Genomic DNA, 21577 nt, shown 5'->3' with positions numbered 1-21577 from the left:
AAGCCACAGATATGAGTTGAGCCATAGAGCTCCTATAATTAAGGATTCTACATTCAATTCTATGAGTTGGGGAGGTACATGATGAAATGGGTTTACTGCTGCTGGGCATGATTGCAATGCAGGCTGGACTAGTAACAGGGAAATGTCAGTTGTTGTTGTATTGGACCATATTTAACCGGTGTGAAATGACTAGCTAGTTAGCGGTATGCGCTAGTAGCGTTTCACTCGCTTGAAGTAGCTGTTTCCCTTGCACTGCAAGGGCTGTGGCTTTGTGGAGCGATAGGTAACGATGCTTGAGACGGCCCCTGGTTCAAGCCCAGGTTGGGGCGAGGAGAGGGACAGAAGGTCGTCTTGGATGTGTGTGGCCATCCCCATTATCTTTATATACAGACCTTTAGAATGTTTATAGGAAGGAGTGGAAGCCAGAGCTATAAGGGATGATAGCGTTCTTCCTCCTCTCCCTCTTCCTCCTCCTCTCCTCTCCCTCCTCTTCCTCTCCCTCTTCCTCCTCCTCTCCTCTCCCTCCTCCTCCTCTCCTCTCCCTCTTCCTCCTCCTCTCCCTCTCCCTCTCCCTCTTCCTCTTCCGCTTCCTCTCTCTCTCTCTCTCTCTCTCTCTCGTCCTCGTCCTCGTCCTCGTCCTCTCCTCTCCTCTCCTCTCCTCTCCCTCTCCTCTCCTCTCCTCTCCTCTCCTCTCCTCTCCTCTCCTCTCCCTCTCCTCTCCTCTCCTCTCCTCTCCTCTCCTCTCCTCTCCTCTCCTCTCCTCTCCTCTCTCTAATAATAATAATTAGTTAGAGTGTGTGGTAGCAGGGAGGGCTACATGGCATTTCAGAGCAGCATCCATACAGTCATGTGTACAGACTGCACAACACCAGACAACACAAATCACTGACTGTGGGAATGTGTATTGCTGTAGGTGTGTGTGCGTGTGTGTTTGTGCATGCGTGTGTGTTTGTGTATATATACTGTATGTGTGCAAGTGCATTGCTTCTGTTAGCCCATATCCTCTCTGTCTCTAGCCTACATTATGTGCAGTATGCGTAGCTATGTGGGAGTACTTGCTATAGAAATGTGTTTGTAGAAATGTGTTTGCGTGGGAGAGTTATTAAACCACATAGTACAGCTGACCATGTTCTTTTCTGTTGCCAATTAAGAGTGTAAGAACAATAGCTACTAAATAAATGTTTTACACATTCCACATTCATTCCACATTTTTAGGGAAAGGGAAAATAATATATATTTTTTGCCTTATAATATATTATCCTATTTGATGTAGAAAAATCATGATTAAATGTATGATAATATTTCATAATCCTTAAACATGTTTTGTATGAACTAAAATAATTTGTCAGAGGATTGGCCATGAAGCAGTAGAGTGTGCAGGCTTTGGTTCCTGCCCAGCTCTTAAAACCTGATTCAACAATGGTATTCATTGTTAGTTACAATTACATTTACATTTAAGTCATTTAGCAGACGCTCTTATCCAGAGCGACTTACAAATTGGTGCATTCAACTTAGGATAGCCAGTGGGACAACCACCACTGGGGAAGGGGGGGAGGTGTAGAAGGATTACTGTTATACTATTCCAGGTATTCCTTAAAGAGGTAGGGTTTCAAGTGTCTCTGGAAGGTGGTCAGTGACTCCGCTGTCCTGGCGTCGTGGGGGAGCTTGTTCCACCATTGGGGTGCCAGAGCAGCAAATAGCTTTGACTGGGCTGAGCGGGAACTGTGCTTCCGAAGAGGTAGGGGGGCTAGCAGGCCAGAGGTGGATGAACGTAGTGCCCTCGTTTGGGTGTAGGGACTGATCAGAGCCTGAAGATAAGGAGGTGCCATTACCCTCACAGCTCCGTAGGCAAGCACCATGGTTTTGTAGTAGATGTGAGCTTCAACTGGAAGCCAGTGGAGTGTGCGGAGGAGCGGGATGACATGAGAGAACTTGGGAAGGTTGAACACCAGACGGGCTGCAGCGTTCTGGATAAGTTGTAGGGGTTTAATGGCACAGGCAGGGAGCCCAGCCAACAGCGAGTTGCAGTAATCCAGACGGGAGATGACAAGTGCCTGGATTAGGACCTGTGCCACTTTCTGTGTAAGGTAGGGTCGTACTCTGCAAATGTTGTAGAGCATGAACCTGCAGGATCGGGTCACCCCTTTGATGTTAGCGGAGAATGACAGGGTGTTGTCCAGGGTCTCACCAAGGTTCCTTGCACTCTGGGAGGAGGAGACAATGGAGTTGTCAACCATGATGGCCAGATCATAGAGCGGGCAGTCCTTCCCCGGGAGGAAGAGCAGCTCCGTCTTGCTGAGGTTCAGCTTGAGGTGGTTATCCGACATCCACACTGATATGTCCGCCAGATATGCAGAGATGCGATTCGTCACCTGGTTATCAGAAGGGGGAAAGGAGAAGATTAATTGTGTGTCATCTGCATAGCAATGATAGGAGAGACCATGTGAGGATATGACAGAGAGAATAGGAGAGGGCCTAGAACTGAGTCCTGGGGGACACCAGTGGTGAGAGCACGTGGTGTGGAGACAGATTCTTGCCACACCAGCTGGTAGGAGCGACCTGTCAGGTAGGACGCAATCCAAGAGTGAGCAGCGCCGGAGATGCCCAACTCGGAGAGGGTGGAGAGGAGGATCTGATGGTTCACAGTATCAAAGGCAGCAGATAGGTCTAGAAGGATAAGAGCAGAGGAGAGAGAGTTAGCTTTAGCAGTGTGGAGAGCCTCCGTGACACAGAGAAGAGCAGTCTCAGTTGAATGACCAGTCTTGAAACCTGACTGGTTTGGATCAAGAAGGTCATTCTGAGAGAGATAGCAGGAGAGTTGGCTAGAGACGGCACGCTCAAGAGTTTTGGAGAGAAAAGAAAGAAGGGATACTGGTCTGTAGTTGTTGACATCAAAGGGATTGAGTGTAGGTTTTTTGAGGAGGGGTGCAACTCTCGCTCTCTTGAAGACGGAAGGGACATAGCCAGCGGTGAAGGATGAGTTGATGAGCGAGGTGAGGTAAGGGAGAAGGTCTCCGGAAATGGTCTGGAGAAGAGAGGAGGGGATGGGGTCAAGCAGGCAGGTTGTTGGGCGGCCGGCTGTCACAAGTCGCAAGATTTCATCTGGAGAGAGAGGGGAGAAAGAAGTCAAAGCATAGGGTAGGGCAGTGTGAGCAGGACCAGCGGTGTCATTTGACTTAATAAATGAGGATCGGATGTCGTCAACCTTCTTTTCAAAATGGTTGACGAAGTCATCCACAGAGAGGGAGGAGGGAGGGGGAGGAGGAGGAGGATTCAGCAGGAAGGAGAAGGTGGCAAAGAGCTTCCTAGAGTTAGAGGCAGAGGCTTGAAATTTAGAGTGGTAGAAAGTGGCTTTAGCAGCAGAAACAGAGGAAGAAAATGTAGAGAGGAGGGAGTGTAAAGATGACAGGTCCGCAGGGAGTCTAGTTTTCCTCCATTTCCACTCGGCTGCCCGGAGCCCTGTTCTTTGAGCTCGCAATGAGTCGTCAAGCCACAGAGCAGGAGGGGAGGACCGAGCCGGCCGGGACGATAGGGGACATAGAGAGTCAAAAGATACAGAAAGGGAGGAGAGGAGGGTTGAGGACGCAGAATCAGGAGATCGGAGGGAGAAGGATTCAGCAGAGGGAAGAGATGATAGGATGGAAGAGGAGAGAGTAGCGGGAGAGAGAGAGCGAAGGTTGCGACGGCACATTACCATCTGAGTAGGGGCAGAGTGAGTAGTGTTGGAGGAGAGCGAGAGAGAAAAAGATACAAAGTAGTGGTCAGAGACTTGGAAGGGAGTTGCAGTGAGATTAGTAATAATAATAATATAATAATATGCCATTTAGCAGACGCTTTTATCCAAAGCGACTTACAGTCATGCGTGCATACATTTTTTTTTGTGTATGGGTGGTCCCGGGGATCGAACCCACTACCTTGGCGTTACAAGCGCCGTGCTCTACCAGCTGAGCTACAGAGAGCTAGCTGAGCTAGTAGAAGAACAGCATCAAGTAAAGATGAGGTCAAGCGTATTGCCTTCCTTATGAGTAGGGGGGGACGCTGAGAGGGTGAAGTCAAAAGAGGAAAGGAGTGGAAAGAAGGAGGCAGAGAGAAATGAGTCAAAGGCAGATGTAGGTAGGTTAAAGTCACCCAGAACTGTGAGGGCTGAGCCATCCTCAGGAAATTAACTTATCAAGCTCATTGATGAACTCTCCAAGAGAACCTGGAAGGCGATAAATGATAAGGATGTTAAGCTTTAAGTTCAATCTGGTATTTTAACACTGAGCTGGAACAAAAGTCTGCAAGTTGGCCAGATCTAATGGCAAAGTAAGCCTCTGTGTGTCCTAAATGGCACCCTATTCCCTTTATATAGTGCACTACGTTTGACCAGAGCCCTATAGACCCTGGTCAAAAGTAGTGCACTATATAGGGAATAGGGTGCCATTAGGGGCAGACATTTCTCACAATAGTCTAAACTTAACGAAATGAACCATATTATATAGGTTGAAAGCTAGAGAAAGGAATTGCACACTTCGTTTGTTTCATAATGCAAATCCATCCTCAGACCCACTTCAGTGAACCACAGGGGAGATTGAATTTGTGACACATTTTTTGTTTTATGAAGGTATAGATTGAACTCATGTACATACTCAACCTCCCATATCCCTATTTTCACTCTCCATGCACAATTCTCCCCTCCTGCTGTGTGAATGTGAAAGGGTTTACTCACCTACTATACTATTGCCACTCCCCTGTGTGGCCCTAGAGCTGTGTACAAGCGGGAGGAATCATATTAAACCGGTCTGGAACACACCTGCATATTGGATTTCACACTCAGAATAATGGTTTTAGGCCACATGTCATGAACATGTTCGGAATGTATAGATAGAATAACAGCGTCAAGAGACCTCGAGTAGTTTAGGCTTAAGAAGACAGTTCCATAGGGAAATCAGAGTAAAACCAAGGTACTAACCAAGTTTCCATTCAAACTTTTTATGCGGGTAAAGTACATGTTGGATAAAGAATGACATGACAGGCCTAATTTCCAATTGTCGACAAAACTAAATACACTAGAAAAGGTGGCATCTTTTTGTGTCGGTAAAATGAATTGTTATGGATACAGGTATCCTGTGTTTTTGTGTGTTCCTACTCTTTCTGCCCTAATCACAGGTGTCCTGTATGTTCCTGATTGGTGGTCGTTGAGGTGTCTGCTGATTGGACCAATCAGTGAACATTCCTGTTAATTGCACCACCTGTTATTCGTTTGTTCAATCACACATCCCATTTTATAAAAACCAGACTTGTGTTTGTTGCAGGAAAGAGAGACTTTTTGCCATATGTGAGTATGGACACGGTGGTGTCCTGTGTGTTGTGTACGCACTAAGTTGTTGGTTACCCTATTGGTAACATTATTAGAATATATTTCTTTACCTGAGTGTGGATACTGTTGTATCCTGTGTACTTATTTAATTGCTGAGTACCCTGTTTAGTAGTTTTGTGTGTTTTTTGGGAAAAGGGGGGTTTAAGCTAGTTGCCCTTGGGCGTACATTACCCGTAGAGGAAGAAATCTGTCTATAAACACCAGTTAGACCTGAGCGGACCACCCACTGTATTTTTGTATGGTAGCAGTAGCCTAGCGGTTCTTCAGGCAGGCTAGATCAGTTTAGGGGTTTTACACTATTGTTTCATTTCTTGGGTCCTGCTCAGCCCTTTTTCCCAAACCCTTACCGTGTGTTCATAAATAAACACTTTGTGTTTGACGGTAGTTCATGGTAGTTGTGTCTTATTTGTTCTCACTATTCCATGCCACACTTATAATTTACATGAATTTATGTTACGGGTCTCATGTCCATCCACCCTAGATGTGTAGAGCCATGGGGTTCGTAACATAAAGTGGGGGCTCGTCTGGGATCCTATCTATCCCATGCTACTCATGTAAATTAGTTAGTGTCTGGTTCAGTGTTGAGCTTAGCAGCTGTAACTACCTGTTTTTTTTGTGTGTTCAGTAGTCGACGGCTCGTGTTGCTAGTAGGATGGCTACTTTTGAGTTGGAGGCATTTTTGGAAAACCCTACGTGGGAGGTTTTTGATAATTGCCGTAGAGTGGATCTACAGGCTTTGGCTGACCACTTTTCTGTACCCATACCGAGGGGTTTAGTGAAAGCAGAAGTTAGGGAAGTAGTGTTAGCGATATTGTTAAACGAGCGAGTGCTTGAGTTACCGCCGCCTGAGTCTGCTGCTCCTGTAGGGGATGTGGTTGCTGTTCCTGTAAGCCCATCAGTGTCTGAGGACGAGGCTAAGGCTCCAGCCACATTGCCCCGTTATGACCCACTCTCCCCACTGACTGACAGTGATGCCAGGATGGATGTCCGCTCGACACGGCTCCAAATAGAGGCGGAAGAGCGGGCACAAATCAGGCAAGACAAGCTGGAGATGCGTAAATGGAACTAGAGGCAGAACAGGAGACGCGTAAGCTAGAGGCAGAACAGGAGACGCGTAAGATGGAACTGGAGACGCGTAGGCTTGATCAAGAACTGGAGACGCGTAAGATGGAACTGGAGATGCGTAAAATGGAACTAGAGGCAGAAACAGCGAGGTTAGTCTCTGCTCATACTATGCCTGCTAGTGAGCCAGCCTCACCAGCGGTGTCGTCTGCTACATTTGATATTAGTAGACAGATCACCTTGGTACCTGTGTTTAGGGAGTCAGAGGTTGATTCCTATTTCAGTGTGTTTGAGCGTATAGCGGTAGCATTGAAATGGCCCGACGAGGTATGGTGCCTATTACTTCAGTGTAAGCTAACAGGTAAAGCCCAAGAGGTTCTGGCAGCGCTACCTCTTGAAGACAGTTTGAATTATGAAGTGGTCAAAGCTACTGTTCTTCGTGCCTATGAGCTTGTTCCTGAGGCATATCGACAGAGATTTAGGGTCTCATAAAAAGTCTCCTACTCAGACTTATGTGGAGTTTGCTAGAGACAAAGGAAATCTGTTTGACAAATGGCACAGTGCTAGTAAGGTAACTGATTTTAACTCTCTACGGGAGTTAATCTTGTTAGAAGAGTTTAAAAATTGTTTACCGGAACGCATTGTAGTTTATCTGAACGAACAGAAAGTATCCTCACTGTCGGAAGCGTCTGTATTGGCAGACGAAGTTTGTGTTGACGCATAAGAGCGTGTTTTCGGCTCGTACGGAGAGCAGGGCTGCGGAGTTGCTAACTTCTAGTCCTAGTCGACCAGCAGTACATCCAGCACGCCCAAAAGATGTGCGTCACTGTTTCTATTGTCATAAGGTGGGACATTTGGTTAGTGATTGCTTTTTGCTTAAACGCAAGCCGGGGATGCCTCAGCACGCCAGGCCGCCAACGGGTGTTGGGCTGATTCGTACGGTTGTAGGGCCGGAATCAAGACAGAAGCCTCATAGTGAATGTGGTTTGAAAGTCCCTGTCCCAGATCACAGTTATGAACCGTTCGTTTTTGAGGGGTTTGTTTCTATATCAGATGATGAAGCGTCTCAGCGTCCAGTTAGAATCCTCAGAGATACTGGTGCGGCGCAGTCGTTCATACTAGCTGATGTGTTGCCCTTGTCTAATAATACATATTGTGGTTCCAGTGTGTTAGTACAAGGAATTGAAATGGGTTTCGTCCCAGTGCCATTGCACTTTGTGAACGTACACTCTGAGTTAGTCAGTGGATTGTTCAGAGTTGGCGTACGTCCGATGTTGCCAGTAAAAGGGGTGACCTTTATAATGGGCAACGATATTGCCGGAGGAAAGGTAATACCCATATTGGAGGTATTGGATAAAAGTGACCAGTCTCTCTCTGAGGAGCTGGCACAAGGTTATCCAGATGTGTTCCCCGCTTGTGCTGTCACACGTGCTCAAGCACGACAAGTGGGTGAAGTGGTAGATTTGTCAGACACGATTCTATTCAGAGAGTGTGACCCAGAGGATAGTTCGGGTGCTACCTCTGGTAAGCTGGTGCAGTCTGACCACCAGCCCAGAGAAAGGAAGAAGGATGTGGAACTTGTTGCTGAAGCAATACAGTTACCAGTTACTCGTGAGCAGCTGATCGCTAACCAACAGGTTGACATTAGCCTGGCTAAATGTTTTTCTAGTGTTGTCTCAAAAGACGAGCTAAAGAAGAAAAACATGGCATACTTCATTGATGGTAATCTCCTCATGCGTAAATGGACATCCCATGTTGACGCTGGCGGAGATTGGAATGCTGTTTACCAAATAGTGATTCCTACAGCCTTTCGACAAAATGTTTTATCCCTCGCTCATGATCACCAGTGGTCCGGACATCTGGGAGTCACCAAGACTTATGATCGTGTTTTGCGACATTTCTTTTGGCCTGGTTTAAAACAAGATGTGGCTCAGTTCTGTCGGACTTGCCACACCTGTCAAGTAGTTGGGAAACCGAACCAGGTTATTTCCCCGCGCCTCTTTGTCCCATACCGGCCATAGGTGAACCATTCGAACATGTGATGGTTGATTGTGTTGGACCATTACCAAAACAAAATCTGGTAACCAGTTTATGTTGACAATTATGTGTGTGGCCACCAGGTACCCAGAGGCCATTCCTCTGCGAAGGATTACTGCTCCGGTGGTGAGTAAAGCGTTGATCAAATTCTTCTCAACTTTTGGATTACCTAAGGTGATACAAACTGATCAGGGTACGAATTTCCTTTCTAAACTTTTCAAACAAGTGTTAAAATCCTTGTCAGTTACACACCGTGTGTCAAGCGCATATCACCCAGAGTCTCAGGGTGCGCTTGAACGTTGGCATCAGACCCTGAAGTCTATGCTCCGTAAATATTGTTTGGAATCTGAGAAAGATTGGGATGAGGGAGTTCCTCTAGTGTTGTTTGCTGTCCGTGAGACAGTACAGGAATCCCCTAGGGTTCAGCCCAGCTGAACTGGTGTTTGGACACACCATGAGAGGACCTATGAAAGTCCTTAAGGATCAGTTTTTGTCACAAGAGTTGTGTGTGAAAGAAAATGTGTTGGACTACGTTAGTCGCTTTCGTGAGCGCCTACATGCTGCCTGTGCTCTAGCAAAGGAAGCGCTGTCTTCCTCACAGAAACGGATGAAACGACACTATGACACACAGGCTGTTTCTCGTTCACTGCAGCCAGGTGACCGAGTTCTTGTGTTGTTGCCTGTGCCAGGAGCGTCATTGTCAGCACGTTTCGCTGGTCCTTATGTCATTGAAAAGAAACTAACTGAAACTGACTATGTGATACAGACTCCTGATAGAAAACGCCAATCTCGTGTGTGCCACGTTAACATGTTGAAGACATACCACAACAGACCCGTTACTCAGGTAGACAGTCCAGAGAAACTGGCCGAGTCGGCTGTCTCTGTTGCTGCTACGGCTGTAGTGGGAGGTCATGTTAATGATGTGGACGGAGATGGTTTGGAGTTGCGCAATACTCAGCAGCAGTGTGCTAGATTGCCCAATTCAGAGATGCTGCTGTCTCTCCCGTCAAGCCTGATTCATTTAACGGACAGACAGTCAGATGATATTGTGAGACTATTACACAGCTTTCCATGTCTTTTTAATGATGTTCCTACATGTACAAATGTGTTAGAACATGACATTAATGTTGGAAACGCTGCACCTATCAAGCAACATCCTTATCGTGTCAACGTCGCTAAGAGAAAGATAATGAGGGGTGAGGTCGGTTATTTGCTGGAGAATAACCTGGCTATGCCAAGTTCAAGTCCTTGGAGTTCTCCGTGCATTCTGGTTCCTAAACCTGATGGGACATCCAGATTATGTACGGACTATCGGAAAGTCAATGCTGTCACAGTGCCCGACTCGTTCCCGTTACCCAGACTGGATGACTGTATTGATACTGTTGGTGCTGCTACCTATGTAACCAAATTAGATCTTCTAAAAGGTTACTGGCAGGTGCCGTTAACCCCACGTGCCTCCGACATCTCTGCATTTGTGACCCCAGATCACTTCCTACAATATGCTGTCATGGCATTTGGGATGCGGAACGCACCAGCCACTTTCCAACGCCTGGTTAACACAGTATTGGCTGGAGTTCCTAATTGTAGTGCTTACCTTGATGATCTGGTCATTTATTCAACTGAGTGGTCTGATCATGTTAACACTCTAAGGGTAGTGTGTGAACGTCTAGCAACCGCTTCTCTAACCCTGAACTTAGCAAAGTGCGAGTTTGGGAAGGCTACTGTTACTTATCTTGGTAAACAGGTCGGCCATGGTCAGGTGCGCCCTGTAGATGCCAAGGTCTCAGCTATAAACGCATTTCCCGCACCTACCACCAGAAGAGAGCTACGCCGTTTTTTAGGGATGGTTGGCTACTACCGTAGTTTCTGTAAAAATTTCTCTGCGGTAGTTGCTCCATTAACGGATTTGCTCAGTCCGGCGAGAAAATTTGTATGGTCTGAAGATTGTTGTACTGCTTTCAACACTGCTAAAGCACTCTTGTGTAGTACTCCTGTTCTTGCTGCGCCAGATTTTGAGCGGCCGTTTAAACTGGAGGTAGATGCAAGTGCCAGAGGTGCTGGTGCTGTTCTACTGCAGCAAGACCAGAGTGGAGTGGACCATCCTGTCTGTTATTTTTCACGGAAATTTAACAAATGTCAGACAAACTATTCCACCATTGAACAAGAAGCTCTAGCTTTGTTGTTAGCTCTGCAGTACTTTGAAGTTTATGTTGGTTCCAGTGCATTACCAGTGGTAGTGTATACTGACCATAACCCCTTAGTTTTTCTCCACCGGATGTACAACCAGAACCAACGCCTTATGCGTTGGGCACTTGTCGTGCAAAATTATAATTTGGAGATCCGCCACAAAAAGGGGTTAGATAATGTGTTGGCAGATGCTTTGTCTCGTGTGTAATGATCTAGGTTTTTTTTGTTATCCCGATAGGATGATTTGTGAATTTGGGTGTTGTGATAGTACGTGTGTCGCAAACCATTTTGGTTTGCTCTTTTAAGGGTGGGAGTGTTACGGATACAGGTATCCTGTGTTTTTGTGTGTTCCTACTCTTTCTGCCCTAATCACAGGTGTCCTGTATGTTCCTGATTGGTGGTCGTTGAGGTGTCTGCTGATTGGACCAATCAGTGAACATTCCTGTTAATTGCACCACCTGTTATTCGTTTGTTCAATCACACATCCCATTTTATAAAAACCAGACTTGTGTTTGTTGCAGGAAAGAGAGACTTTTTGCCATATGTGAGTATGGACACGGTGGTGTCCTGTGTGTTGTGTACGCACTAAGTTGTTGGTTACCCTATTGGTAACATTATTAGAATATATTTCTTTACCTGAGTGTGGATACTGTTGTATCCTGTGTACTTATTTAATTGCTGAGTACCCTGTTTAGTAGTTTTGTGTGTTTTTTGGGAAAAGGGGGTTTAAGCTAGTTGCCCTTGGGCGTACATTACCCGTAGGAAGAAATCTGTCTATAAACACCAGTTAGACCTGAGCGGACCACCCACTGTATTTTTGTATGGTAGCAGTAGCCTAGCGGTTCTTCAGGCAGGCTAGATCAGTTTAGGGGTTTTACACTATTGTTTCATTTCTTGGGTCCTGCTCAGCCCTTTTTCCCAAACCCTTACCGTGTGTTCATAAATAAACACTTTGTGTTTGACGGTAGTTCATGGTAGTTGTGTCTTATTTGTTCTCACTATTCCATGCCACACTTATAATTTACATGAATTTATGTTACGGGTCTCATGTCCATCCACCCTAGATGTGTAGAGCCACGGGGTTCGTAACATGAATTATGTGGGAAATGTCGGTGGAAATGCTTTTATGCGCACCACTATGACTCATCGGGAAAGCATGCAGTTTATTAGGCTACAGATAAAATCAATTATGATGGACTTCACAGGGTGGTGAAAGTGCAAGGTGATGAGCTTGATGCTCCTTTCCAATAAATATTGAGGGTCTTATTCTGGTGACATGATAATCGATGCTTGGCTGCTGTTTGACAAATAATCTAGCTCTTTTGTTCATAATAATCATTTCATCATGTAGGCTAAAGTGCTGTTGGCTAGAGCGCACGTGCCAATACCAGAGTGGTTTTTGTGAGAGTTGAAAATGGGATGGAAACCCATTTAAACTTGTATTTTTTATTCGGTACATGGGACTTGAATAGCAAAAGGTATTTTTATGCGCACTACGTCATCAGCACCGGCTTTTATCTGCAAGAAGTCAATTTGATGCAAACACATCTCTGTTGGGAAAATGCGCATATTTTAGAATATTAGCATGAAAATCTGTCGCCAATTGGATGGAAAGCTAATGAGACAAATATTCAAGTTATTCAATTATTGGATGAGACAATCATAAAACACTGGTTGCTTCCAAAATGTCACCTTATTGGTCAAAAGTAGTACACTGTAGGGATTAGGGTGACATTTGGGATGCTCTAACTGAGTAGGAGATGCCTTGGTCTGGTGAGTGGTGAGTCACTCTCAGTTGGAGTCAGTAGGCTCCCTGTAAGAGGCAGACAGACAGACAGGCAGGCAGCCTCACAGTGAGAGGAAGACAGACAGACAGACAGACAGACAGACAGACAGACAGACAGGCAGGCAGGCAGTCAGGCAGGCAGGCAGGCAGGCAAGCAAGCTCACAGTGAGAGGCAGACAGACAGGCAGGCAGGCAGACAGGCAGGCTCACAGTGAGAGGCAGGCAGCTATTGGTCCAGTGCTAATCAGAGTGTTGTGTTGTGCTTCTCTTTGCAGAGCAGCCAGAGCTTTCGGAGATTACCTGTCTCACACACACCCTGAGAACTGCAACGGATCAGGTACTCTATCTGTGTCCAGACTCATCTAGTATATCCTATAACTTTCCTCTTCACATGGCTTCACATATCCTATAACTTTCCTCTTCACATGGCTTCACATATCCTATAACTTTCCTCTTCACATGGCTTCACATATCCTATAACTTTGTGCTTCACATGGCTTCACATATCCTATAACTTTGTGCTTCACATGGCTTCACATATCCTATAACTTTCCTCTTCACATAGCTTCACATTTCCTATAACCTTTCTCTTCAAATGTGACCGACCGGCTCGATTCGGTCTTATGTAGCAACATTTGAAATGGTGTTTTATACATTAGATAAAAGTAGAGACTCAATGCTAGAAAATGGTATATCATACACTACCGTTGAGGAACAATTGGAAAGTAATTCTGCTTTGAAAGTTGATAAACTTGTAACCTCACTTTTGAGAAAATGGCCCTTGAATGTTTTGGTAAACCTACTGGAGAGCTCTTCTTTGTCTACACCCATTCAGCATCATTCACACCCTCTTAAGCCTTAGCCCCACCCATCTCGTTAAGGATTCACATGTGAGGCCATGTACTAAACAACCAAAGATTTCAAGACTAAAGGCTGGTTTATACTACGTCTATCGACAGTTGTCGCAGTAACATCATGAACATTCTATTGTCGTCCGACATCAAACTTGTCGTTGTCGTTATGAAAAAGTATAAAAACAAAAACTATAGGCTGCATGACATCAGCAGCCTGGTGGTCCAAAATATCATAACTAGTGTATTTTAACACCAATAAATCCACCCGTTTAAAAATGAATTTAGTATATGTCAATCTAGCAAACCAGGCAACTAAAATAAACTTTCTAAACAATGTTTTGGTTCATTTCTAGCTTGTTAGCTAGCTAGCTAATGTTAAGTTAGCTGGCTAGCCAGTTCAAATAATGACTGTATCATATAGCTGACAACGTCCTCACTTTAGCTCATTGTCTTCATTATTACAGGAAAATAAACTCACAACAAGATAATTATTTCCAAGTTAATGGCGAGCCAATTACAGAAAATAGCTTAGTGTTGTGGGTATGACAAAATAAAGCAGGGCATTCTACCAGAACATTTTAGAACTTGGACACTGTCTTGTTGGCCTAATGTTATTCCTAATTTGACTTTGGTGCAGGTCATGTTCTTCACATTACCGTCTCTGGTAAACACATACTATATCAAATAAAAGAAAAGTTGATTTATCACATGCACAGGATACAGAAGGTGTAGTGAAATGGTTACTTGCATAATAGAGTATTTTGTCTAGCTAGCTAAACAATTAACCACAATCCCAACTCATAACATTACTACCCTGCATGAATCTGCAGGTAGCTAACCAACCAGGTTCAATGTTAGCTAGCTAGCTAACATTAGGCTATAACTAGCAATGCAAATGGCACTGAGATATGAATAATATTAGTACACAGATCATACACGTAACGTTAGCTAGCAAGCCAAATAACGTTAGCTAGCTAGCTAACAGTACGCTTTAACTTGAAATGAAAAATACTTTCTGACAAAATTTGAAATGTATAACATCTGAAAATGTAGCTAGCTAGACTATCTTACCCATATACATGGATGGACGTTTATCCCTCTCTGTCACGGATGCCATGGTTGCCTTTAGTTTGAAGATGTAATCCGGAGACAGATGTTTTATATAACAACCTTCTGTGTGTTCTCTTTTTGATTCCCTCTGCATATTTGCAATCAAACGCCAGAATTTTCTCCATCTCCTTAGCTATCATACTCTAATTCCACCGGGTATTCCACTGATTTCAAAACTCAGTCCTACAGAAAGTGGAGAACAACACTTTTGCAGTTCCAGAAGGCATTTCTACCAAAAAACGCATTTTGATAAAACAAAAAAGTTGACATTCAAATGCCTCTCCTGCGACATACGCCTAGTTTACTGAAACGAGTCAAATATGGCTTCACATTTCCTATAACTTTCCACTTCACATGGCTTCACATTTCCTATTACTCTCCTCTTCACATGGCTTCACATTTCCTATAACTTTCCACTTCACATGGCTTCACATTTTCGATAACTTTCCTCTTTACATGGCTTCACATTTCCTATAACTTTCCACATCACATGGCTTCACATTTCCATCACATGGTTTCACAATTCCTATAACTTTCCTCTTCACATTGCTTCACATTTCCTATAACTTTCCTCATCTCATGGCTTTCCTCTCACCCCACTGTATAGCAGTTAGTTCACATCAGCAGCACTAAATGCTCTGAAATCATTACCACACTATATCTGGCAAATGTCAATGTGAGAGGGTGTATCTTCCCGAGGCAGAGGACCGGGTAAGTCTGCCAAACCCCTTTTATCATCCAGCTCATCCTCTCAAAATACCTCCTAATTCTCCTCCCTTCTCTTGTTTCCCTTCTCCATCATCCATCTCTTCACATCTCATTCCCCCTCTTATCTCCCAAAAGCTTTGTTGGCTCTCTGACGTTTGCTCAAATGATGCCAAGGCTTTGATAGCACAAGACGAACAGCTCATCTCTTTGTCCTCTCTCTCTCACTCTCGCTCTTGCTCTCTCCAGATCACCTTCTGTCTAATACCTTAATCGGCCAAGACACAGACTCCCCTGACATCAGTCGTCTCCACAACAACAACCTACACCCTCAGAGCCGCTGTGGGGCCAAGGCCAGCCAGGACCAGTCCCAGGCCCACAGTCTCCAGTCCAAGCTCAGCACAGCGCATCCCCACCACAGCAGTCTCCAGGCCAGCACCCTGCAGCCCAGCAGTCTGCAGCCCACAGGCCCCTCCAAGCACAGGCTCTCATCAGGGCTCTCAGTGGAGCGCAGTTTCTCCTCTGAGGAGCAGCAGCCACCTCCCAGGTCCGCTGAGGGGAGCCTGACCATCCTGAAGCCAGCTTCCCAGCGGGTCTACACCATCACCAGGGAGGGAGGCATGCTAGGGGGGCGAGGGAGCGAGGAGAGTCTGGAGCTGGAGGTGCTGAAGCAGCCGCTGTCCCCTCCTCCCTCCGCCAACCAGCCCACCTACGCCAACCAACAACCACCAGGCAGCAAACATCACCGCAGCAACCATAGCCATGGCCCACAGAGCCTCAGGCCCCAGTCCCAGCCCCTGCAGAGCTCGAGGAGTGCCCATAACATCCGGGACTGGGGAGTGAGGAGGGGGGGCTCGCGGGAGGACTGCACCCCAAACTGTGTCACCTGCATCAGGGCCCCATGTCCGAGCCAGCGCTCCCTGGATCTGGAGACGTCACCGCGAGATGGAGGAAAACAGAGGAAGAAGCTAGAGAGGATGTACAGCCAGGACCAAGGCAGAGACAGACGAGGCTCTGCTGAGGAGAGCGGTGAGGAGGAGGAGGATGGAGGAGGAGGATGATGATGATCAAATCAAATCAAGCTTTATTTAAATAGCACATTTCAGACATGAATGCAACGCAATGCGCTTCACAGAAAAAACCCTAAGAAAAAACTAAGAAAAAAAACAGAAATCTTTACTACACAACAAATATAAGAGGATAAAAAAACAAAAGAATAACGATAAAAACTGAATGACTAAAAAGCACCTAAGGAAAAGCAAAGCTAAAAAGGTGTGTTTTAAGATCTCTTTTAAATATGTCCACAGTTTCGGCCCCCCTCAGGTTCTCTGGCAGGCTATTCCAGAGGCTGGGGGCCTAGTGAATAAAGGTTGCCTCTCCATGCCTCTTGGTCCTAGGCTTTGGGATAGTTAAAAGGCCAGTGCCAGAGGACCTGAGGGAACAACTGGGTACATACAGTGCATTCGGAAAGTATTCATACCCCTTGACTTTTTCCACATTTTGTTATGTTACAGCCTTATTCTACAATTGATTCAACTATTTATTATTTTCATCAATTTACACACAATACCCCATAATGACAAAGCGAAAACAGGTTTTTAGAAATGTTTGCAAATGTATTAAAAAATAAAAAATAAAAATAACTTATTTACATATGTATTCAGCCCCTTTGCAATGAGACTCGAAATTGAACTCAGGTGCATCCTGTTTCCATTGATCATCCTTGAGATGTTTCCATAACTTGATTGGAGTCCACCTGTGGTAAATTCAATTGATTGGACATGATTTGGAAAGGCACACACCTGTCTATATAAGGTCCCACAGTTGACAGTGCATGTCAGAGCAAAAACCAAGCCATGAGGATGAAGGAATTGTCTGTAGAGCTCCGAGACAGGATTGTGTCGAGGCACAGATCTGGGGAAGGGTACCAAAAAATGTCTGCAGCATTGAAGGTCCCCATGAACACAGTGGCCTCCATCATTCTTAAATGGAAGATGTTTGGAACCAACACAACTCTTCCTAGAGCTGGCCGCCCAGCCAAACTGAACAATCGGGGGAGAAGGATGTTTTTCAGTGGCAGGGACTGGGAGACTAGTCAGGATCGAGGCAACGATGAATGGAGTAAAGTACAGAGAGATCCTTGATGAAAACCTGCTCCAGAGTGCTCAGGACTCAGACTGGGGCAAAGGTTCACCTTCACCTAATTTTAAAACTCACAGGCAGCCAGTGCAGAGACATCAAAACCGGTGTAATGTGTGCTATTCGTCTGGTCTTGGTCAGTACCCGTGCTACAGCATTCTGTATGTTTTGCAGTTGACAAATGGCTTTCTGGGGTAGACCAGACAGGAGAGCATTACAGTAGTCAAGCCTGCTTGTAATAAAAGCATGGATGAGTCTCTGTATCAGCCTGAGATAGAAATGGCCGCACCTTGGCAATGTTCCTCAGGTGGTAAAAACCTATTTTGGTCACATTCCTAATGTGTGATCTGAAATTGAGTTAAGAATCTAAAACCTAGGTTTTTTACCTGGTGTTTTTATCTTTATTGCCGTGAATTAAAATGTGTGGCCAGATTCTCTCTCTGTGCTTTGGCTCCAATAATACAGTAAGTATCTCGGCCTTGTCTTGATTTTGCTGAAGGAAATTGTTAGCCGTCCAAGTATTTAAATCACTAATACAGTCTAATAATTTATCTGTGGAGCTAAAATCCTCTGGTGACACAGAAATGTAAAGTTGTATATCGTCTGCGTAACAGTGAAAATCAATTTCATGCTTTCTGATAATGCTACCAAGGGGTAACATATACTACCAGTCAAAATTTTGGACACACCTACTCATCCAAGGATTTTTCTTTAATTTGACTATTTTTTACATTGTATAATAATAGTGAAGTCATCAAAACTATGAAATAACACATATGGAATGATGTAGTAGCCAAAAAAGTGTTAAACAAATCAAAATATATTTTATATTTGAGATTCTTCAAATAGCCACCCTTTGCCTTGATGACAGCTTTGTCCACTCTTGGCATTCTCTCAACCAGCTTCATGAGGTAGTCACCTGGAATGCATTTCAATTAACAGCTGTGCCTTCTTAAAAGTTAATTTGTGGAATTGATTTCCTTCTTAATGTGTTTGAGCCAATCAGTTTTGTTGTGACCTGAAGGTCAGTCAATATGGAACATTTCAAGAACTTTGAAAGTTTCTTCAAGTGCAGTCGCAAAAACCATAAAGCGCTATGATGAAACTGGCTCTCATGAGGACCGCCACAGGAATGGAAGACCCAGAGTTACCTCTGCTGCAGAGGATAAGTTAATTAGAGTTACCAGCCTCAGAAATTGCAGCCAAAATAAATGCTTCACAGAGTTCAAGTAACAGACACATCTCAACATCAACTGTTCAGAGGAGACTGTGTGAATCAGGCCTTTATGGTCGAACTGCTTTAAATAAACAACTACTAAAGGACACCAATAAGAAGAAGAGACTTGCTTGGGCCAATAAACATGAGCAATGGACATTAGACCGGTGGAAATGTGTCCTTTGGTCTGGAGTCCAGTTTTGAGAATTTTGGTTCCAACCGCAGTGGCTTTGTGAGACGTGGTGTGGGTGAACGGATGATCTCCCCATGTGTATTTCCCACCGTAAAGCATGGAGGAGGAGGTGTTATGGTGTGGGGGTGCTTAGCTGGTGCCACTGTCTGTGATTTATTTAGAATTCAAGGCACACGTAACCAGCATGGCTACCACAGCATTCTGCAGTGGTACGCCATCCCATCTGGTTTGGGCTTAGTGGGACTATCATTTGTTTTTCAACAGGACAATGACCCAACACACCTCCAGGCTGTGTAAGGGCTATTTTACCAAGAAGGAGAGTGATGGAGTGCTGCATCAGATAATCTGGCCTCCACAATCCCCCGACCTCATCCCAATTGAGATGATTTGGGAATAATCGGACCGCAGAGTGAAGGACAAGCAGCCAACAAGTGCTCAGCATATGTGGGAGCTCCTTCAAGACTGTTGGAAAAGCATTCCAGGTGAAGCTGGTTGAGAGAATGCCAAGAGTGTGCAAAGCTGTCATCAAGGCAAAGGGTGGCTATTTGAAGAATCTCAAATATAAAATATATTTTGATATGTTTAACACTTTTTTGGTTACTACATGATTCCATATGTGTTATGTCATAGTTTTGATATCTTCACTATTATTCTACAATGTAGAAAATAGTAAAATAAAGAAAAACCCTTGAATGAGTAGGTGTGTCCAAACCTTTGACTGGTACTGTATGTAAAACCAAAAATCAAACCTTGTGGAACGTCACGTGGTATCTATTTTCTCTGAGTTATGTTCACAAAGGGTGACAAAATACTCTTGACTGGTTAAATAGGTCCTAAACCAATTTAGAACTGGACCGGAGAGGCCAACCCACCTCTCCGGTCTGCCCAGAAGGACATCATGATCAACAGCGTCGAATGCAGCACTTAAATCCAAAAGTACAAGGACAGAGAGCTGTTTGGCATCTGTGTTGGCTTTAAGATAATTTACTACTTTAACTAAGGCTGTCTCACAACATTTATCTAAAATTAACCCTACAAATAGCACTTTTGGGAGATTTGGAAAGCCATAGTCAAGCAATCAAGAATATAATAATAATTTTAGTTAAAATATTTATCTTTAGATACCATCCGATTAGACAGGTTCAGAATTTATGTGAAACATCACAGTTGAAAAATATATGGCACATGGAAATCATAAGATGGCTGTTTACAGAGATAGGTGGGATGGACTGAGAGTAGACGAAGGGTGGATTTAAAAGCTTGTGTTCAAGAATAGTTATGACTGAAAACACGATGTATAATGTACAGTATATGTACTATCTATCCAGATGTGATGTATATCAAATTAATTTTTTTATTGGCCAAAAAAGACAATAAAAAAAGACAATAAAAAGGCTGTCACTGTGCTGTGGTGGGCACAAAAACCAGATTGATATTTTTCAAAAATACATTTTTCATTTCAAAAAGCATTTAGCTGTTTGAAAACCAATTTCTACAGAACTTTGCTTAAAGATGATGATGATGATGGAGGAGGATGGAAGGAAGGATGGAGGGGAGTGGGGCCTTTAGGTGTCTATGTATCTCTTTATCCCAATCCCTTGTCCCCTATGATGAGAGTCATTTGCAGAATAATATTTTTCTCAAACTCAAAGCACTTAACATTGTATGGAGGAGGGCGACTGCTGACAGACAACAGCAGTTGAAGTGTTATGGGGCGGCAGGTAGCTTAGTGGTTAGGAGCGTTCACCCACACTCGCTGGTTCTAATCCCCGAGCCGACTAGGTGAAAAATCTGTCGATGTGACCTTGAGCAAGGCACTTAACCCTAATTGCTCCTGTAAATCGCTCTGGATAAGAGCGTCTGCTAAATGACTAAAATGTAAATGTTGTGGGCTAAACTCTGCTTTGTCTCCTTTGTTTGTAGAGGACAACCCTAATAGCTGGTTCCCCAAAGAGAACATGTTCAGCTTCCAAACGGCTACCACAACAATGCAGGCGTGAGTATAGCATACCAGATTTAACCTCACCACTCTGCTCCACTCCTACTGAACATGACATGCCTGCCTCAAGAGTTCCGTATTCTCAAGATGGATGAGAGTTTTAGAGTGCCTCCCAAATATGCACCATATTCCCTATATACAGTAGTTCTCAATAAAGGGAATAGGGTGCCATTTGGGATGTAGCCTTCGACGTGGCCGTGCCCTGGACACAGTTGGAGGCCAGTGGTTTTAGATGGGACTGTTGGAGACCAGTGGTTTTATAGGGGACAGTTGGAGGCCAGTGGTTTTAGATGGGACAGTTGGAGGCCAGTGGTTTTAGAGGGTTTGAGCATTAAATATCCTTTATATATATTTTAAACACTTTTATTTATTTTACTATGTCAATATGTTTTTCTTGTAAATGTTTTGGAACCAAACTGGTGGCAGTTGTGAACAAATTAAATAGTTGGAAAAGTTAATTGAAAACAATGCCATTGTTGATTAGATGCTTTTTTCATTAAATAGGCTATTTTCTCTTTAACCATATGGTCTATCCACTAGAAACTCATGGACAATATGACACAGATATAAAACATTTATACTATATATGAAAATATTATAATAAGTTTATTATTATTATAAAATATATTTTTAAAGTTATTCGAGTATACATTACTAAAGTTAACATAGATTACCTGTTAATTACCAAAAGTACTAAAGATTCTAGTAACTTTGGTAAGTTACAGGTAGCTTTGGAACCCCATTCTCCACACACACACACACACACACACACACACACACACACACACACACACACACACACACACACACACACACACACACACACACACACACACACACACACACACACACACACACACACACACACACACACACACACACACACACACACACACACACACACACACTTTCTATGCTGACTACTTAATT

The 21577-nt window shown here is 44.2% G+C and overlaps 1 protein-coding gene across 1 annotated transcript in view; it reads left to right on the top strand.

The window, feature by feature from the left end:
• Positions 1-21577, top strand: part of LOC121557516 (NMDA receptor synaptonuclear signaling and neuronal migration factor-like) — a 56533-nt gene that overhangs the window by 6985 nt on the left and 27971 nt on the right. The window contains exons 2-4 of the mRNA XM_045227006.1: positions 12707-12768; positions 15350-16129; positions 20572-20644. Of these exons, the coding sequence (XP_045082941.1) occupies positions 12707-12768; positions 15350-16129; positions 20572-20644 (915 nt within the window). The remainder of the gene's footprint in view (positions 1-12706; positions 12769-15349; positions 16130-20571; positions 20645-21577) is intronic.

This window comes from Coregonus clupeaformis, chromosome 18, assembly GCF_020615455.1.
Source record: "Coregonus clupeaformis isolate EN_2021a chromosome 18, ASM2061545v1, whole genome shotgun sequence".
NCBI classification, from domain to species: domain Eukaryota; kingdom Metazoa; phylum Chordata; class Actinopteri; order Salmoniformes; family Salmonidae; genus Coregonus; species Coregonus clupeaformis.
The sequence above is the reverse complement of the archived record's forward strand: the minus strand, read 5'-3'. Positions and strand labels throughout refer to the sequence as shown.